Source organism: Ranitomeya imitator, chromosome 3 (assembly GCF_032444005.1).
Source record: "Ranitomeya imitator isolate aRanImi1 chromosome 3, aRanImi1.pri, whole genome shotgun sequence".
Classification (NCBI taxonomy): domain Eukaryota; kingdom Metazoa; phylum Chordata; class Amphibia; order Anura; family Dendrobatidae; genus Ranitomeya; species Ranitomeya imitator.
The window spans coordinates 381,365,557-381,384,947 of record NC_091284.1 but is presented as its reverse complement, the minus strand read 5'-3'; the positions used below and the strand labels follow the sequence as shown (position 1 = coordinate 381,384,947).

The 19,391-nt window shown below is 43.2% G+C and overlaps 1 protein-coding gene across 1 annotated transcript; it reads left to right on the top strand.

Annotated features, from left to right (window-relative positions):
* The first annotated feature begins 2,002 nt into the window (after positions 1-2,002).
* Positions 2,003-17,542, top strand: LOC138670010 (gap junction alpha-2 protein-like). Its single transcript, XM_069756971.1, has 2 exons — positions 2,003-3,697; positions 16,347-17,542. Exon 2 carries the CDS (start codon positions 16,353-16,355, stop codon positions 17,364-17,366), a length of 1,014 nt encoding a protein of 337 aa, XP_069613072.1. The 5' UTR covers positions 2,003-3,697; positions 16,347-16,352; the 3' UTR covers positions 17,367-17,542.
* The last annotated feature ends 1,849 nt before the right edge of the window (positions 17,543-19,391 follow it).

The window sequence follows — 19,391 nt, the reverse complement described above, 5'->3', positions numbered from 1 at the left end:
ATCTTGAATCAGAGCAGATGTCACCTATAAAGTAACTGGGTGTAAATGTTTATTTTTGATATAGACTATGTCTTATCAGTACTGCGGTTCCTGTATGGTCCGCAGTTTGATAAAGGTTGTTAGTAGTGATGAGCAAATATACTCGTTACTCGAGATTTCTCGAGCACGCTCGGGGGTCCTCTGAGTATTTTTTAGTGCTCGGAGATATAGTTTTTCTTGCCGCAGCTGAATGATTTACATCTGATAGCCAGCATAAGTACATGTGGGGGTTGCCTGGTTGCTAGGGAATCCCCACATTTACGTATGCTGGCTAACAGATGTAAATCATTCAGCTGCGGCAAGAAAAACTAAAACTCTGAACAATAAAAAATACTCGGAGGACCCCAGAGCATGCTCAAGAAATCTCGAGTAACGAGTATATTCGCTCATCACTAGTTGTTAGCAACAACTTTCGGTATTTCCTTACCATTGTTAAGGGTATATTGTGTGTGGTTGGTTCATGTACATGTACAAATGTACATGGGTCATGTACAAATGTACATGGGGCTGACTTCATATTGCAATTGATCGCAGTACTAAGCCTTGCAATGTATTCATGTACTGATGGTTTTTCTGGAGATGTATATATGTATTAATAGTAGTTTTGGTGATGTATCTACAGTATACTCTCATCCCCTCCTGTGATGTATATGTAAATCATGCACCAAGGGTGTTGTTCAAGATACAGCGGAGTCACAGATGAGAAAAGAACTAATTTACACACAATCCACTGTCAGTAACTATTTTACTTAGGAATGAAGATATTCCTACTTGGTCTTGATAAAGGAACAAAGAAAACACATCAAACAATAATTTTGCCAAAAGGCTGTATCCACACGGATGACACACGGATGGCCTACGTGCACACACGGACACAGATAGCTCCGGGACCGTTTCTTCCGGTACGGGAAATATCTGGACGTGTGAGATTGGCCTTAGAGAAAAATGATGAAACTCAGACCAAACTAGGATGAAACACTAATAAGGCCTCGGTCACATGTTCAGTATTTGATCAGTAATTTACATCAGTATTCACAAGCCAAAACCAGGAGTGGAACAATCAGAGGAAAAGTATCATAGAAACAAGTCACCACTTCTGTATTTATCACCCACTCCTGGTTTCGGCTTATAAATACTAAAGTAAAAAAAACTCACCAAATATTCAACGTGTGACCATGGTCTAATAAAAATAAGTGATAAAAGTAGGAAAAAGATGGACATCTGAATGATACCTAACAATAATAAATTTCAGTTTAACCCTATATATACAGGTTAACCTCTTCACAACTAATGACGTATATATACGTCATAGGTCACGTCCCTGCAGTGCATGTGGGCTCCAGCACTGAGCCTACATGTTTTCCAGCGCATGTCAGCTGATCAAATCAATCTCTGACAGTAGCATTTAACATTGCCGCGAAGAAGCATGTTACTAATCCCGCCAATCGGTGCCCATGTCACATGAACGCAGGCCACTGATGGGTTGGCATGACAATCCAGGGTCTGCAGTCTGCAGGAAAACCCTGTGGTTGTCATTGGCAATTTGCTATGAGCGCCACCCTGTGGCCGGTGCTCATAGCAGATGATCATCTTAGGCTACTTTCACACTAGCGTCGTACGACGCACGTCACAATGTGTCCTTTTGCAGAAAAAACGCATCCTTCAAAGTTGTCTGCAGGATGCGTTTTTTTCTCCATAGGCTTGTATTTGCAACGCATTGCCACACGTCGCAAAAATCATGCGACGGTTGCGTCGGCACCAAAAAACATTGCATGTAATGTTTTTTTGTGCGTTGTGTCCGCCATTTCCGACCGCGCATGCACGGCCGAAACTCCGCCCCCTCCTCCCCGGAGCTCACAATGGGGCAGCGGATGCGTTGTAAAACTGCATCCACTGCCCCCATTTTGCTGCGCTTTCACAGCATGTGTTGGTACGTCGCACGACGCAATGCTAGTGTGAAAGTAGCCTTAGTTACACATTTTAACTGAAGACCTGCTATGCGTAGCATAAGTGATCAGATGATCGCAGCCTCTAGTCTCCCATGGAGACTATTGAAGCAAATAAAAAAAAGGTTTTTTTTAAAAAAAATATAAAAGTTCAAATAACCTCCTTTTCGCCCCATTCAAAATAAAACAATGAAAAAAATACACGTTTGGTATCCCCATTTTCAGAAACGTCTGATGTATCAAAATATAAAAATAATTAATCCGATCGGTAAACAGCATAAAAAGAAAAAAAAATGGAAACCCCAGAATTATGTTTTTTTGGTCGCCGCAACATTGCATTAAAATGCAATAACAGGCGATCAAAAGAACGTATCTGCACCAAAACGGTATCAATAAAATCGTCAAATAAAAAAACAAATCATACACATCACTCAATTTCCCACAAATTAATTTCCCACAAATTACTAAGTTTTTGTAATGCAATTTTTGTATTTTATTGGTAAAAATTTTAGAGTAAAGGGTACTACTTGTAAAAATAGCTCAGCTTAAAAAAAAATGCAGCAAATTTCATTGTGAAAACAGCAGGCAGGATTTTGGGGTGTTTTTTTTTTTCTTTTTGTAGCTCCTGCTGCCAACTTCTGTAAATACACTCATCTTAATAGAACATACGGAACCAGAATCTGTGAGGCCGTCCACAAGGATTGTGGAATCCTCCCATTTATACATCACCTGTGCACTTGAGGTGCAGATGGCCTACTAGGACTTACCATGGTGGTGGATCTAAGTGGGCTTGCTCAGGAGTGGCAGCTGTGGATTTAGCAGAGGTGAATTTATCATTTAACTCTTTCTTTAGTGATAATAAGAGACCTAAGTAGGTTTACTTTTGGAGATGAGAAAGACCACAGCTAAAATTTCACATATTTCTGTTCATGGCTGCATCATAGCTTCAGTTTAGAAGGAGAACCCTGGAGCCATACTGGATCTGCTACCTGTCCTTGGCCTCGTTCAGACATCCAGGAATCCTGATCATGTTCTATTCATGATTTTCACGGGTAAAACATTAAATTCTATGGTGTTATTTACATGTCCGTGTTTTGGTTTTTTTGTGGACCGCATGTGCTATATCTGGTTTTAATTTGAGTTTTAGATCAAAATTTCCAATACAAGTCTATGGGTCTGTTAAAAATCTGTGTTCTATCCATGACTTGCATTGCATTGTACTGAAGAGGAGAAGCTTTGCAATTTGTTTATTTTTGCATATGAGCAAATAACTGAAGAAACAAAGATGGTAAAAACTTGACCAAATGCCAATGAAAATCGGATCTAAAACACAAATGAGAACTGTCATTGTTTTTCAATGCAAGAAAAATCAGATTTCTGAATGAGGCCATACCACGTGGCAGGTTGCATTCTGCCAAAGTATGCATCCTTGGTTTTGACAGATAAAATATTGTTGTGCGCAGCGCAATTTGTCCTGTAAAGCATTATGGAATATGCAGATAGGTCTTCTAACACACGTCAAAAACATAACTTATCAGCATATGGCACTATATTGTATTTACAACTAACTTTTACTTCCTGCTAAACCCAATTAAAGTTTCCTCTTATATTTCTACATGTGCAAGATTGAATGCAACCAAATAATTAAACAAGACTGGCAGTGGAAGAGTCAATGAACGGAGAGACGTCCTCCGCAACCCCACTAGCTGCAGGTATTATATGCATAAATTTGCAAATTTCACTAACCTGTACAACAGAATAATTTCAAAGAAAACTTTGAAATCCTTTTTTACTGCAAATGACTAAATATTTACTGCCTAACCTCTTCTTGGGTTAAATTGGTATTAGGCCGGGATCACCGGCACTCAGAATCGGAGTGTGTGGCTGCATAGAAATACATTGAGCTGAACGCTTGGGTCTTGAGTGGCGGGTATTGACGGGCGAGTTTCTCACATGGCAGGTGTGACCCCGGCCTTACTGTTAGTGGAGATGTTTACTAACTGCAAATATTGGGGCAAACTTACCAACTTGGGCCTCATTCAGACGCCCATGTTTAAACACATACGTGAAAAATGGTACCGGTATAAGTGTATTGCTCGTGTGTCCGTTGCTATGTGAAGAGACCTGCAAATATCAATGGTTGCCATGGACAATAGCAGTTCTGTTTGGGGCTAGCTCAGCCATATATAAGAAGCCAGGGTCTGTTCTGTTTAGTTAGTGCCTGGACAAATCTAGATGATGACTAGCGAATAGCTTCAGATAACTCCTCATCCGAATAGCTATAGTGCTTACAGAATAGCTGCATCGGGAACCCGGATACCTGGCGCGCTCCCAATAATCAGCTGTTGGCACACAGCGGCGACACATGCAGCTGCAGCGACAGTCACAACACATGCATGGAGAACCCAACACACAAGCTCTCCATGCATGTGTTGTGACTGTCACACAGTGGCGACACATGCGGCGCCGACAGCTGATTATCGGGAGCGATCAAGGTATCTGGGTTACCGCTGCAGCTATTCTGTAAGCGCTATAGCTATTCGGATGAGGAGTTATCCAAAGCTATTCGCTCATCCCTAATGATTACGTTTACATGTTCATCGTTAGTGCTGTGTAGCCTGTGGAAAGCAATCAAAATTGCATTCCCTGTGTGAACGCTACCTAATGCCTACCAGAGAGAGTGAATCCCAACAGTATTTATACATGTCTTTCTCTGACAATTTTACAACTCTTTGATGTAAAAACAAACAATAAACTGTGACTAGATGATGGCTGTATGGCCTCTTTCACACTTCCGTCGGTACGGGTCCGTCGCAATGTGTCGGGCCAACGTACCGACGCACGTTGTGAAAGTTTTGCACGACGTGGGCAGCGGATACAGTTTTTCAACGCATCCGCTGCCCATTCTGCAGTCTGGGGAAGAGGGGGCGGAGTTTCGGCAGTGCATGCGCGGTCGAAAATGGTGGACGCGACGGACAAAAAAATGTTCACTTGAATGTTTTTTTGTGATGTCGGTCCGCCAAAACACGACGGATCGGTCACACGACGGACGCGACGTGTGGCCGTCCGTCGCGATCCATCGTGAATACAAGTCTATGGGCAAAAAACGCATCCTGCGGGCACATTTGCAGGATCCATTTTTTGCACAAAACGACGCATTGCGACGGATGCCAAATGACGGATGTGTGAAAGAGGCCTAAGTTGATACGACATTCTTGGTGCATTTTATTTCTTGCTCACTGGTGTTTGTTTTTTGATTTTTTTTTTTTTCCCCCAAAGCAGTATACATCAGATAATTCATTTGCATTTGTCCATAGGCTTCTTAGTTAACCCCTTCCCGACCCATGACGCCTATGTGGCGTCATGGAAAGATCGCGTCCCTGCAGATCCGGTGAAAGGGTTAACTCCAATTTCACCAGATCTGCAGGAACAGGGGGAGTAGTACTTCAGCCCAGGGGGGGTGGCTATGACCGCTCTGATTGGTAGTTTCACTTTCAACAGCCAATCAGAGCGATTTGTAATATTTCACCTGAAAAACTGGTGAAATATTACAATCCAGCCATGGCCGATGCTGCAATATCATCGGCCATGGCTGGAAACACTGGTCTGCCCCCCCACCACCACCACCACCGATCGCCTCCCCAGCCCTCCGATCTATGTTCCGCTCCCATCTGCCGTCCTGTCCGTTCCCCCGTCCTCCTGCCTGCTCCCCCCATCCTCCGATGCCACCCCCGTCCTCCGGTCCACCCCCCCATGCTCATATCTCTCCCCCGTTATACTTACCGGGTGTCCGTCCGTCTTCTCCCTGGGCGCCACCATCTTCCAAAATGGCGGACGCATGCGCATTGCGCCCGCCGAATCTGCCGGCTGGCAGATTCGTTACAGGTATATTTTGATCACTGTGATAGGATATATCATAGTGATCAAAATTAAAAAAAAATAGTAAATGATCCCCCCTCCCCCTTTATCACCCCCATAGGTAGGGCCAATAATAAAATAAAGAAAATATATATTTTTTTCTTTTTCCACTAGGGTTAGAACTAGGGTTAGGTTTAGGGTATTTGCACATGGTGCGGATTTGGCTGCGGATCCGCAGCGGATTGGCCGCGGATCCGCAGCGGATTGGCAGGGGATCCGCAGCGGATTGGCCGCTGCGAATTCGTAGCAGTTTTCCATCAGATTTACAGTACCATGTAAACCTATGGAAAACCAAATCCACTGTGCCCATGGTGCGGAAAATACCGTGCAGAAACGCTGCGTTGCATTTTCCGCAGCATGTCAATTTTGTGCGGATTCCGCAGCGTTTTACACCTGTTCCTCAATAGGAATCCGCAGGTGAAATCCGCACAAAAAACACTGGAAATCTGCTGTAAATCGCAGTGCCTTTTACCTGCGGATTTTTCAAAAATCGTGCGGAAAAATCTCACACGAATCCGCAACGTGGGCACATAGCCTTAGGGTTAGGGTTGGAATTAGGGCTAGGGTTGGAAATAGGGTTAAGATTAGGCTTGTGGTTAGAGTTATGGATAGGGTTAGGGGTGTGTTGGGGTTAAAGTTGTGGTCAGGGTTGGGGTTAGGGTTAGGGTTGGGGTTAGGGTTGGGGTTAGGGTTATGGCTACAGTTGGGATAAGGGTTAGGGGTGTGTTGGGGTTAGTGTTGAAGTTAGAATTGAGGGGTTTCCACTGTTTAGGCACATCAGGGGTCTCCAAACGCAACATGGCGCCACCATTGATTCCAGCCAATCTTGCGTTCAAAAAGTCAAATGTTGCTCCCTCCCTTCCGAGCCCCAACGTGCACCCAAACAGTGGTTTACCCCCACATATGGGGTACCAGAGTACTCAGGACAAACTGGGCAACAACTATTGGGGTCCAATTTCTCCTGTTAACCCTTGCAAAATGAAAAAAATTCTTGCTAAAACGTAATTTTTGAGGAAAGAAAAATTATTTTTTATTTTTACGGCTCTGCGTTGTAAACGTCTGTGAAGCACTTGGGGGTTCAAAGTGCTCTCCACATATCTAGATAAGTTCCTTGGGGGGGTGTTATGACCTGGTGGTTAGGACAATAATGGACCAGGTGGTAAAGAGCACACGGAAAGACCTGATAGTTAATAATAATACAGGACAAGCTCTGGGACGTGGGAACTCTGCTGACCGCAATCCCTAATCCTATCACAAACACTAGAAATAGCCGTGGATTGCTCCTAACGCTCCCTATGCAACTCGTCACAGCCTAAGGAACTAGCTAGCCCTAAAGATAGAAAAATAAGCCTACCTTGCCTCAGAGAAATTCCCCAAAGGAAAATGCAGCCCCCCACATATAATGACTGTGAGTTAAGATGAAAATCACAAACACAGAGATGAAATAGATTTAGCAAAGAGAGGCCCGACTTACTGAACAGACAGAGGATAGGAAAGGTGACTTTGCGGTCAGCACAAAAACTACAAAAAATCCACGCAGAGGGTGCAAAAGACCCTCCGCACTGACTCACGGTGCGGAGGCGCTCCCTCTGCGTCCCAGAGCTTCCAGCAAGCAAGACAAAAATCAAAATAGCAAGCTGGACAGAAAAATAGCAAACAAGAGAAAGTCAAGCAGGAACTTAGCTTCTGCTGGAGAAGACGGGTCACAAGAACGATCCAGGAGCGAACAGACCAATACTGGAACATTGAGAGGTGGCATGGAGCAATGATCTAAGTGGAGTTAAATAGAGCAGCCAGCTAACGAATTAACCTCGTCACCTGTGGAAGGAAACTCAGAAGCCGCAGCCCCACTCACAACCACCAGAGGAAGCCCATGGACAGAACCAGCCGAAGTACCATTCATGACCACAGGAGGGAGCTTGACAACAGAATTCACAACAGGGGGGTCTAGTTTCCAAAATGTGGTCACTTGTGGGGGGTTTCTACTGTTTAGGCACATCAGGGGCTCTGCAAACACAACGTGACGCCCGCAGACCATTCCATCAAAGTCTTCATTTCAAAAGTCACTACTTCCCTTCTGAGCCCCGACGTGTGCCCAAACAGTGGTTCTCCCCCATATATGGGGCATCAGCATACTCAGGACAAACTGGACAACAACTTTTGGGGTCCAATTTCTCCTGTTACTCTTGTGAAAATAAAAAATTGCAGGCTAAAAAATAATTTTTGAGGGAAGAAAAATTATTTTTTATTTTCCCAGCTCTGCGTTATAAACTTCTGTGAAGCACTTGGGGGTTTAAAGTGGTCACCGCACATGTAGATTAGTTCCATGGGAGGTCTAGTTTCCAAAATGGGGTCACATGTGGGGGAGCTCCAATGTTTAGGCACACAGGGGCTCCCCAAATGTGACATGGTGTCCACTAACGATTGGAGCAAATTTTCATTCAAAAAGTCAAATGGCGCTCCTTCCCTTCCGAGCCCTGCCGTGGTCAAATTTTAACCCTTATAACCTCCTAGCAAAAAAAAATGTTTCCAAAATTGTGCAGATGTAAAGTATACATGTGGTTAATGTTATTTATTAACTATTTTGTGTCACATAACTCTCTGGTTTAACAGAATAAAAATTCAAAATTTGAAAATTGCGAAATTTTCAAAATTTTAGCCAAATTTCCATTTTTTTCACAAATATACGCAAAAATTAGTAACCTAAATTTACCACTAACATGAAGCCCAATATGTCACAAAAAAACAATCTCAGAACCGCTAGGATCCGTTGAAGCGTTCCTGAGTTATTACCTCATAAAGGGACACTGGTCAGAATTGCAAAAAACGGTCAGGTCTTTAAGGTCAAAACAGGCTGGGTCATGAAGGGGTTAAAAACAACTGTGAAGATGTACATTGACTTATTATTTTACTGGAAGATTAGTGAAAGCAGCAGCCTTAAATTTCAATCATGTATGGTAGGACCCAGTAGTGTAGCTACTGGGGGGGCAGAGGGGGCAATCGCCCCGGGCTCTGTCACATGAAGGGGCCCACCAGGAGCCAGGGCCACTTCTGTGACGAGGCAGAACACCGCATAGGAGGAGAGCAGTATAATGTCTGCTCCTATCTGACGGAGACTCTGCAGGCTGCTAGCACAGTGGCGGCTGCAGTCTCCTCCCTGCAGTGAATGGTTTTGCCCGTCTGACCTGATGATGAAGCTTTTCCCCAGCTGCAGTTTCTTCACTCTGTGCACGCTGGGATTGGCTCGGGCACGCTGGGTCCTAGTGCCCACACCTCGCATTTCACCTAGACACTTCCTGGTCCTGCCTGCAAACTTTATCAGTAAGTGGGGATGGAACATTTTAGTTTTATTAAATTCAGGTATGTCACTGTGAGGTGAATGTGAGACCATGGGGGTGTTGTGGGGGCTGAAGGTGGGTGAAGTGGGACAGGGCACTGAGGGGGTGGATGTGAGTTGATGGGGGCATTGGGGCTGAAATGGGGGAGGGGGACAGGGCACTGGGGGCTGAATATTATAATGTTTTGCTATATTATATGTGCTCCACCACATGTAATATTTACTGTCTGGGGAGGCTGGAGATGGGGGGTAGGGGGCTTTTGATATGTACCACCTGGGTCTTTCATGAGTATTAGTATATGAAGCCCCCATATAGTAACCAAGAGCTGCAACACATTTACAGCACCACTCCGGCATTTTTTTTTAATTTCACTGCTAGAGCGGTGCTGAAAATCCAAGTCCCCTGTCCCAGTCTGATACTCACCTTCTGGCGTCTTCCTCTGTTTTATTCTCCGCTCGGCTCCGTCTCCTGCAGTTTGTGACCTGTCCGCGGCTCCAGTGTTTTATGCAGCAGCGCAGGCGTCACTAATCCATGTGAGTCTGTGGGAGCCTCGTTCTGGCCTCTTTCTCACTCTCAGGCTATGTGTACACAGTGCGGATTGGCTGCTGCGGATCCGCAGCAGTTTTCCATGCGGTGTACAGTACCATGTAAACCTATAGAAAACCAAATCCACAATGCCCATGGTGCGGAAAATGCCGCGTGGAAACACTGCGTTGTATTTTCCGCAGCATGTCAATTCTTTGTGCGGATTCTGCAGCGTTTTACACCTGCTCCTCAATAGTAATCCGCAGGTGTAAAAACGCCGGAGAAATCCTCACAAAAAATACAGCAAATCCAAGGTAAATCCGCATGTTAAACGCAGCACATTTTACCTGTGGATTTTGCAAAAACTGTGTGGAAAAATCCGCATACGAATCCACAACGTGTGCACGTAGCCTCATAGTCTTACATTGAGCGCTTGTGACATAGCTTCTAACTTCTGGCCAGTCAGAAGCTGCATCACAAGTTTGAGCCACAGCACTGCAGCAGTGCCACAAAATAGTGAATATGCCGGAGGATGAGTAAATGACCGGGGACTTAAAACACCACTCCAGTGGTGGGAAAAAAATCTTGCTAGAGTGATGCTTTAATAATAAGCAATTTATTACTATAAAGTTGATAAAGGCTTGGAATAAATGTCTGCAGTCACTTTTTGTGACTGCAGACTGCCAAATCATGACAGGGAGCTGTGGCACCATCATACTGTGTATAAGGAAGCTGCGCGCCCATCATACTGTGTATAAGGAAGCTGCGGGCTCATCATACTGTGTATAAGGGAGCTGCGGGCTCATCATACTGTGTATAAGGGAGCTGCGGGCTCATCATACTGTGTATAAGGGAGCTGCGGGCTCATCATACTGTGTATAAGGGAGCTGCGGGCTCATCATACTGTGTATAAGGGAGCTGCGGGCTCATCATACTGTGTGTAAGGGAGCTGCGGGCTCATCATACTGTGTGTAAGGGAGCTGCGGGCTCATCATACTGTGTATAAGGGAGCTGCGGGCTCATCATACTGTGTATAAGGGAGTTGCGGGCCCATCATACTGTGTGTAAGGGAGCTGCAGGCTCATCATACTGTGTGTAAGGGAGCTGCGGGCCCATGATACTGTGTACAGGGGAACTGTGAGGGACATCATACTGTGTACAGGGGAACTGTGAGGGACATCATACTGTGTACAGGGGAACTGTGAGGGACATCATACTGTTTGATGGAAGCTGCAGGCCCATCATACTGTGTATAAGGGAACTGTGAACCCACCATACTGCGTATAGGGAACTGTGAGGGCATATTGTGCATATGGGAGCTGTTGGCCCATTACACTGTATATAGGGGAGCTCTGGGGGGGCATTATATTTTCTATAGTGGAGCTCTGTCAGCATTATACTTTGTAAAGGTGGGCAGTGAGAACATCATATGGTGTATCAGGGAGTTATAGAATCATCATACTGTGTATAGGGGAGCTGTGGGGGCCTTATACTGTGTATAGGGAAGCTTTGAGCTCACCATACTGTGTATAATGGAGCAGTACATGGGGAACTCAGGGGACATTATTAAATGCAAAGTGGGCACTTAAGCATTACTGTATTGTTATAGGGGCACTCAGAGTATTGCGGCCATCAAAGTTGCATATCGTCACAATATGGCAGTAAAATCAATGTTCCTTTTTGTATATAGATTTATTTTCAATAACAGCGCAGTCATATTCTGAGGTTCCACTGTATTCTCAACCAGATGTTTTGCCCCCCCAAGTTGAAACCTTAGCTACGCCTCTGGTAGGACCATATACCTATGTTTTAAGATAAATGAAAAGGGCATAGCATTGAGTACATTTTTTTTTAGACTAGTTTTGACCATGCGATCACAAAAGCATGCGGTGCAATTACTACCTTTGTGCAATTTATGATATTTGATCACACTTTTTTTTTTTTTCTTTTTCTTTTTTTTTTTTACACGTGAAATAAATTTACACTTGTTTTGCCTTTAAAACAGCATGGTCAAAACACACTTCGCAAAACTGTGGCAATTTGTGTTAATACCGCTCGTAAATATAACCATATGGGGAGGTTTTTTGCACCATGCAGCATTTATGTCATCAATCTTCTATGCTTGTTTGAATAATCCATCAAGTAAAACTGTGCAATATTGAATTCACAGTTTTACTTGTAGGTTGCCTAGACATCTCAATAATGTTTTTCCTTCAGCAGTCTACTACCAAGCTTCAATATTAAAAGTTTGTTTTCCATTCCATCCCTTACGTGTTTTGCCATGCAAAAAAAGGTTAATTCAGTTTGGGCAATCCAATTTTGTTTTATATTGCTCCATTTCCGCTATTGCAAAGGAACTGTTTTAGCCATCATATTACGCTCGGAGCTTAAAGGGGTATTCTCAAATTGTCTCTGGAACAGCTCACAACTCTGAGTCTCCTTTCTTAATGTGGCAGACGTGGATCTGCACTCTTAAGTGGCAGTTCTGCTGAGTAGTGGCACTGTAGTCTTGGGCAGCACGGTCCTGGGTTCAAATCCCACCAAGGATAATATCTGCAAGGAAATTGTATGTTCTTCCTGTGTTTGCGTGGGTTTCCTCTGGGTTCTCCGATTTCCTCCCACATTCCAAAGACATATGGATAGGGAAATTAGATTGTGAGCCGCATTGGGGACAGCGATGATAATGTGTGCAAACTAAAGCACTGCGGAATATGTTGGCGCTATATAAAAATAAAGATTATTATTATAGTCTTAATAGAACTATAAAGCTCAGCACAAGTCGTACTATAACTCATTCAGCCATCAGTGGGCTTTTTTGAGTCTGTTATCACTATTTATACATAAAGATAATGGGGAATTTGAACAAGCATTCAGCTCCGAACAGTAAGAGCCATGATTAGGAGAACTGCCCTGGGAGAAGGATGCTGGGGTGTGAATTTTTTTTTTTTTTTCAAGATTTATTGTTGCGTAGTTTGGTCGCAGAAGAAACTTGTGAGGGTAGATTATATGGGGTAATTCAACTTTTACCAGAACATGTGCATGCATCGGCTTCTTAATACAGATCAGAAAGTCTAAATGACCTTTTACGAGAGCAAAAGTGCAACCAAAGTACTACAAGTATATGCATTACATTCAACTAACCATATAACTAACAACATCGCCATCTACTGTCAGAAACGTGTAAACTCCGCCTGCACACAAATAAGTATGTATCTGTTGCATATCTGCCAACAAACAGCAGCTTTTCAGGAGCTGAGGAGGGAGGTCTATTCAAACCAATGGGCTGGTGAGAGTTGATTAGTATATTAAATGTTAACACCTCCTGGAATGCAACTACTGCGCATTCTCAGCCAAGTCTGGGTGGGCATGAGTGTCACAGCTCCATGGAAACCATCTGTATACTATGAAAGCTAAAAACCTCATTGCTGAAAAATTACAGCAGATGGAAGAAGCAAGACAATAGCAAATTTGCTTATTTTCATGCTGTCTAAAAAAGGCAACCTAATAACTTGAGGAATCCGCTTTTTATATCCATCATGTTGCATTCAAAGCTTAATAATGGAAGACAAATTCACTGACTGACAGACTGTTTTTACTAGTATAGAGAGTAAGTCTAACATCTATGTATCATCATGGTCCAAGTATGGACTGCTATACACAAAGTTGTTGACGGTCTCCTAACCCAAACTTAACAGCCTCTTATATTACTATGATGCTGTAAATTTTGGGTACCTTCGGCCTAACCATGTTGTGAACACCTTGGTAATTTCAATGTTCAAAAACTGTTTAGGCTTCACATTCAAGCAATTAACAATGTTGGGTTTGAGAACCTTGGATCCACCTGAGTAAATCATTCTGGGGGACCACCCTTCGTCAATTAACCCCATTCTGACATATGACGTACTATCCCGTCGAGGTAGGGTGGGCCCGTATGACCACCGACGGGATAGTATGTCATAGCGATCGGCGGCTGGGTGTCAGCTGACTACTGCAGCTGACATCCAGCACTATGTGCCAGGAGCGGTCACGGACCGCCCCCGGCACATTAACCCTTGGCACACCGCGATTAAACATGATCACGGTGTGCCGGCGGTATAGGGAAGCATCGCGCAAGGAGGGGGCTCCCTGCGGGCTTCCCTGAGACCCCCGGAGCAACACGATGTGATCGCGTTGCTGCGAGGGTCTCTTACCTCCACCTCCCTGCAGCAGGCCCGGATCCAAGATGGCCGTAGCATCCGGGTCCTGCAGGGAGGTGGCCTCACTGCGCCTGCTCAGAGCAGGCGCCGGGAAGCCAGGAGAAGTGCACGTCAGATCGCTGATCTGACACAGTGCACAGCAAAGTGTCAGATCAGCGATCTTACACTATAACGTGATGCCCAAAACCCCCCCAAAACATATAAAAATGATATAAATGAGGTATCACTGTAATCGTACTGACCCGAAGAATAAAACTGCTATATCAATTTTACCAAACGCGGAACGGTATAAACGCCTCCCCCAAAAGAAATTCATGAATAGCTCGTTTTTGGTCATTCTGCCTCACAAAAATCAGAAGAAAAAGTGATCAAAAAATATCACGTGCCCGAAAATGATACCAATAAAAATGTCAACTCGTCCCGCAAAAAACAAGACCTCACATGACTCTGTGGACCCAAATATGGAAAAATTATAGCTCTCAAAATGTGGTAACGCAAAAAATTATTTTTTGCAATAAAAAGCGTCTTTCAGTGTGTGACTATAAACATAAGGATGAATGACCTCGGGGAGATCAAAACATCCAACACCGTGGAGACACCATCACGTGTTTTTCAACGCAGTGATCCAGAACACTGCCCCCATCCCTTATGGGAAATATGCAAATGCATGTAGAAAAGCCGCGGAGACACCATCACGTGTTTCTCAACGCAAGCAATAAATAGCGTCCGATCTCAATTCCAGCCAATTCTGCGTTGAAAAAGTAAAACACTGCTCCTTCCCTTCTGAGCGCTCCCATGTGCCCAAACAGGGGTTTACCTCAACATATGGGGTATCAGCGTACTTAGGACAAATTGGACAACAACTTTTGGGGTCCAATTTCTCCTGTTACCCTTGGGAAAATACAAAACTGGGGGCTAAAAAATAATTTTTGTGGGCAAATTTTTATTTTTTTATTTTTACGGCTCTGCATTATAAACTTCTGTGAAGCCCTAGGTGGGTCAAAGTGCTCACCACACATCTAGATAAGTTCCTTAGGGGGTCTACTTTCCAAAATGGTGTCACTTGTGGGGGGGTTTGAATGTCAGACGGCGCTCCTTCGCTTCCGAGCTCTGCCATGCGCCCAAACAGTGGTTTACCCCCACATATGAGGTATCGGTGTACTCATGACAAATTGTACAACAACTTTTGGGGTCCATTTTCTCCTGTTACCCTTGGTAAAATAAAACAAATTTGGAGCTGAAGTAAATTTTTTTGTGAAAAAAAGTTAAATGTTCATTTTTATTTAAACATTCCAAAAATTCCTGTGAAACACCTGAAGGGTTACTTAACTTCTTGAATGTGGTTTTGAGCACCTTGAGGGGTGCAGTTTTTTGAATGGTGTCACACTTGGGTATTTTCTATCATATAGACCCCTCAAAGTGACTTCAAATGAGATGTGGTCCCCCCCCAAAAAAATGGTGTTGTAAAAATGAGAAATTGCTGGTCAACTTTTAACCCTTATATCTCCCTAACAAAAAATGTTTGGTTCCAAAATTGTGCTGATGTAAAGTAGACATGTAGGAAATGTTACTTATTAAGTATTTTGTGTGACATACCTCTGTGATTTAATTGCATAAAAATTCAAAGGTGAAAAATTGCAAAATTTTCGCCAAATTTCCATTTATTTTTTCACAAATAAACGCAGGTAATATCAAAGAAATGTTACCACTATCATGAAGTACAATATGTCACGAGAAAACTGTCAGAATCGCCAAGATCCGTTGAAGCGTTCCAGAGTTATAACCTCATAAAGGGACAGTGGTCACAATTGTAAAAAATGGCCTGGTCATTAGCGTGCAAACCATCCCTGGGGGTAAAGGGGTTAAAAATAACAATAATTTGTATTTTCATTTTTGCTGTAATTTGTCATATCTGTCCAATCATCAGTTCTAACTCCTGCCACTTTTGAGATCAAAGTGACTACAACGATTGGAAAGCTTTGTGCCACAAAGAAAACTAGCAATGTACGAAACACTGAGAATTCTAATAGCGTGTAAAATACACATTGTTAGTATTCTGCTGCATTTCATAGTCCTGGAGGTCGTCACCACTCATGGGATTTGTTTACATGCGGACTCATGCCAGCCGCTTCTATCAATGCTTCATTGAAGGAAGCAGAACAAAAAGTGGTTAGAACATGACCACAAGTATGCAAATCGCATATGAGTGATCACATCACAACCTCAAAGACTGTAAAACACCGCAGAACTATAATACATAGTTAAAATTCCCAATGTTAGTCTATCGCTATATTTTTATTTTTTGACCTGGAAAACACCTTTTTTACTGAGATTTTTGTTTTATAAAATATTCTGATTCAACTTGTATATTTTTGTATTTTCAGTTAACGATGGCAGGATGGGATCTGCTTAAAATATTGCTTGATGAAGTCCAGGAGCATTCCACACTCATTGGAAAAGTTTGGCTGACTGTGCTTTTCATCTTCAGAATTCTTATCCTTAGCTTGGCAGGAGAGTCTGTTTGGGGAGATGAGCAGTCTGACTTCACTTGCAATACAATACAACCTGGTTGCATCAATGTCTGTTACGATAAGGCATTTCCTATATCACATGTACGATACTGGGTGCTACAGTTCCTTTTTGTCAGTACTCCCACCTTGATTTACCTTGGGCATGTTATTTATTTGTCCAGAAGAGAAGAGAAACTGATGCAAGGGAATGCGGAAGTTAGAAGTGCTGCAACAGCAGAATCAAAGACTGAGAATAATAATACAAACACTCAAACGTCTACCAAAAAGATAAAAATCCATGGACCCTTAGTCTACACCTATGCAGTCAGTGTGATTTTCAAAAGTGTATTTGAAGCTGGATTTGTTTTCGGTCAGTGGTATCTGTATGGTTTTGTGATGCCTCCAAGTTTTGAGTGCTCAAGAGTGCCTTGTCCACACAAAGTAAACTGTTATGTTTCCCGACCCATGGAAAAGACAATCTTCATTATCTTCATGTTGGTGGTTTCAGTCATATCTTTCCTACTGAATTTGCTTGAACTTATTCACCTATTTAGCAAACAGTTCCAAAAACGTGATTTAAGAATGGAAGTTTCTTGCTATTCTGTACATAAATCTACGAAAAGCTTACCAAATGGAGGCAGTTCTCATCAGTCTTACACGAATCCTACACCAAGTGACCAAGAGCTACCAGTATACAGCAAGGGTTCTAGTAGGGATCACTGGCCAAGCATTCATATGGAAGAAAAGGTTAACCCTGCTGAGAAAGCAAAGACATTGTCTGATGGCTGGTCCCAAAGTGGTTTATCCATGATAGTTGCTGATGGTCCACTAGTGGCTAACTTGGCAACCATTCCGTGTAGCTCCCGTTCAGCTTGCAAACAACATTATGTATAGTTAATTCTAAAGAGCTTGCATGTTCGTTTTTTTCAGATTGTAAAGATGACGGTCTAGGTATAATGTCTCCTGGGTTTGAAACTGTATATGACAAAACTCAATGATACTTTAAAAATGTTACAGAGCACAGTGGTTGCATTGTCACAATGTTAAGCATAACTTTATAAAATAAATAAAACACAATATTCGCACATTTTGAGCACTGTATTGTTTGTGACTTGGACAGAAAAGAAGTCAGAAAGCCCTGAGCAGATACACAAAAATATAAGTTTTCCAGCAAATCAGTATGGAAAAATATAAAAACTTTGTCATGTTTTTATCCTCTTTTCTTTTTTCTGGAACCCCATCTAATCTCTAAAGTGACCTTATTATGAGTTCACTAGTCATAGCATAACTTTTGCTAAAGGGAATCTGTCAACAGGTTTTTGCCACCTAATCTGAGAGCACCATAATGTAGAGACAGAAGCCCTGATTCTAGCAATGTGTCATTTACTGGGTTACTTGCAGCAGTTTTGATATCATTGTTTTATCAGCAGCAGATTATCATTAGAGGACTTTATTCTTGCTGTGTGTTTATTCACCCCAAGAGAACAGATAAAAAACCGACAAAAGTCTAAACTATGTTACGACCATTAATATCATATAATTTTTATTAATGAATAGCTTAAAACAATGAGATCAAAAAGATCCATACATATAAAAACACTTTCTGTATATTAATATAAAGACGCAAGCAAATCCAGTATGCCATTCATTATAGAATACACTGACATCAATAATTGGCTTATAGATGTGTAAATAATATATTTATAGTGCTAACAAGTAATGTGCATGAAACTATAAAAAAGACTTTATAAAGTGCATATATAAAATTTTTCATCAACAAATCCATAATAAACGTGTAGTGAAAGTGCAAAATATAAGCTCTATTCAAAGTGCAAGAGTGCAATTATCCAAACCGCCAGTAGGAGTCAGTGTCTCCACATACATATTAGACCAGGGCAATAGTATAACTGTAAGCTACGTACTTTAAATTCTAGCCTCAAAATGAAAGGAATGAAGTATAATAAGATACTTACAGAGCAATATAGTGTATACCTGGCCTCCTGGAATGGCGTCCAACACCCGACGCGCGTTTCGGCACGTTGCCTTCGTCAGGGGGTGGCGCCATTAGGAGAAAGGTAAATATATATATACTAGATGGCAGCCCGATTCTAAAGAATCGGGAGTCTAGAATCCATATATACTTTATTTATTCAAATGTAAGAATAATACAATTAATAAATAATAGTAAGAAAGAACAAAAATAATAGGCAGTATATGGAGAAAACACCAAACAAAAGTTCAAAATTGGTGTGAAAATGTCACTGAACCACTTCACAACTAAATATATATAGTTTTGGTAAATGGTATTATCATTTTTTTGACGAAATTCGGCAGGAGCTTGAAGAGCAACGTCACTGGGCCCGCCTCCACGCAGTAGAAACTTGCTGTGAGGTAAAAATTCAAAAATCACACCAAAATGGCGGGCGGAGAAAAATAATAGTCCCCCTTGTCGATGAGGCATCGAGCCGCGCCTAGCAGTGGGCGGCGTCGCCTCCTCCCCCGCGGCTCCGGTTGCTTGCGGTGAGCCGGGTGGCCGCGCCAGGCGGCGCAAGGCATCGCCCCCTTCCCTGGCAGCTTCGGCAAATCTCCCATCTGCGCGGGGGGAAGGCGGTCTGCCCACTTACCCCGCGCCCCGGAGCGGCTCCAGGTCGGGGAGGGGGCGGCCTCGCCGCCTCGTAGCTGCCAGTGACTTCCGGCTCCCTCGGGCTCCGTCCGGTGCTCTGGTAAAGCTCCTCCCACCCACTTCCGGTCACCGCATTCCAGCGCTGAAAACAGCGCTAGCCAGTCCTCCATTACCTTCCCTGCGGGCACATATATGCCGCCCGCATGGGGTAACCTGGAGCCCGACCGAGCAGCGCGCTGATTTCTCACCAGCCCTGACCTCCAGCCTACCCCTGGCAGACACAGCACTAATGCCTG

What these genes read in the sequence shown, in the direction of transcription:
- LOC138670010 (XM_069756971.1), top strand. Translation starts at nt 16,353, where the DNA reads ATGGCAGGATGGGATCTGCTTAAAATATTGCTTGATGAAGTCCAGGAG.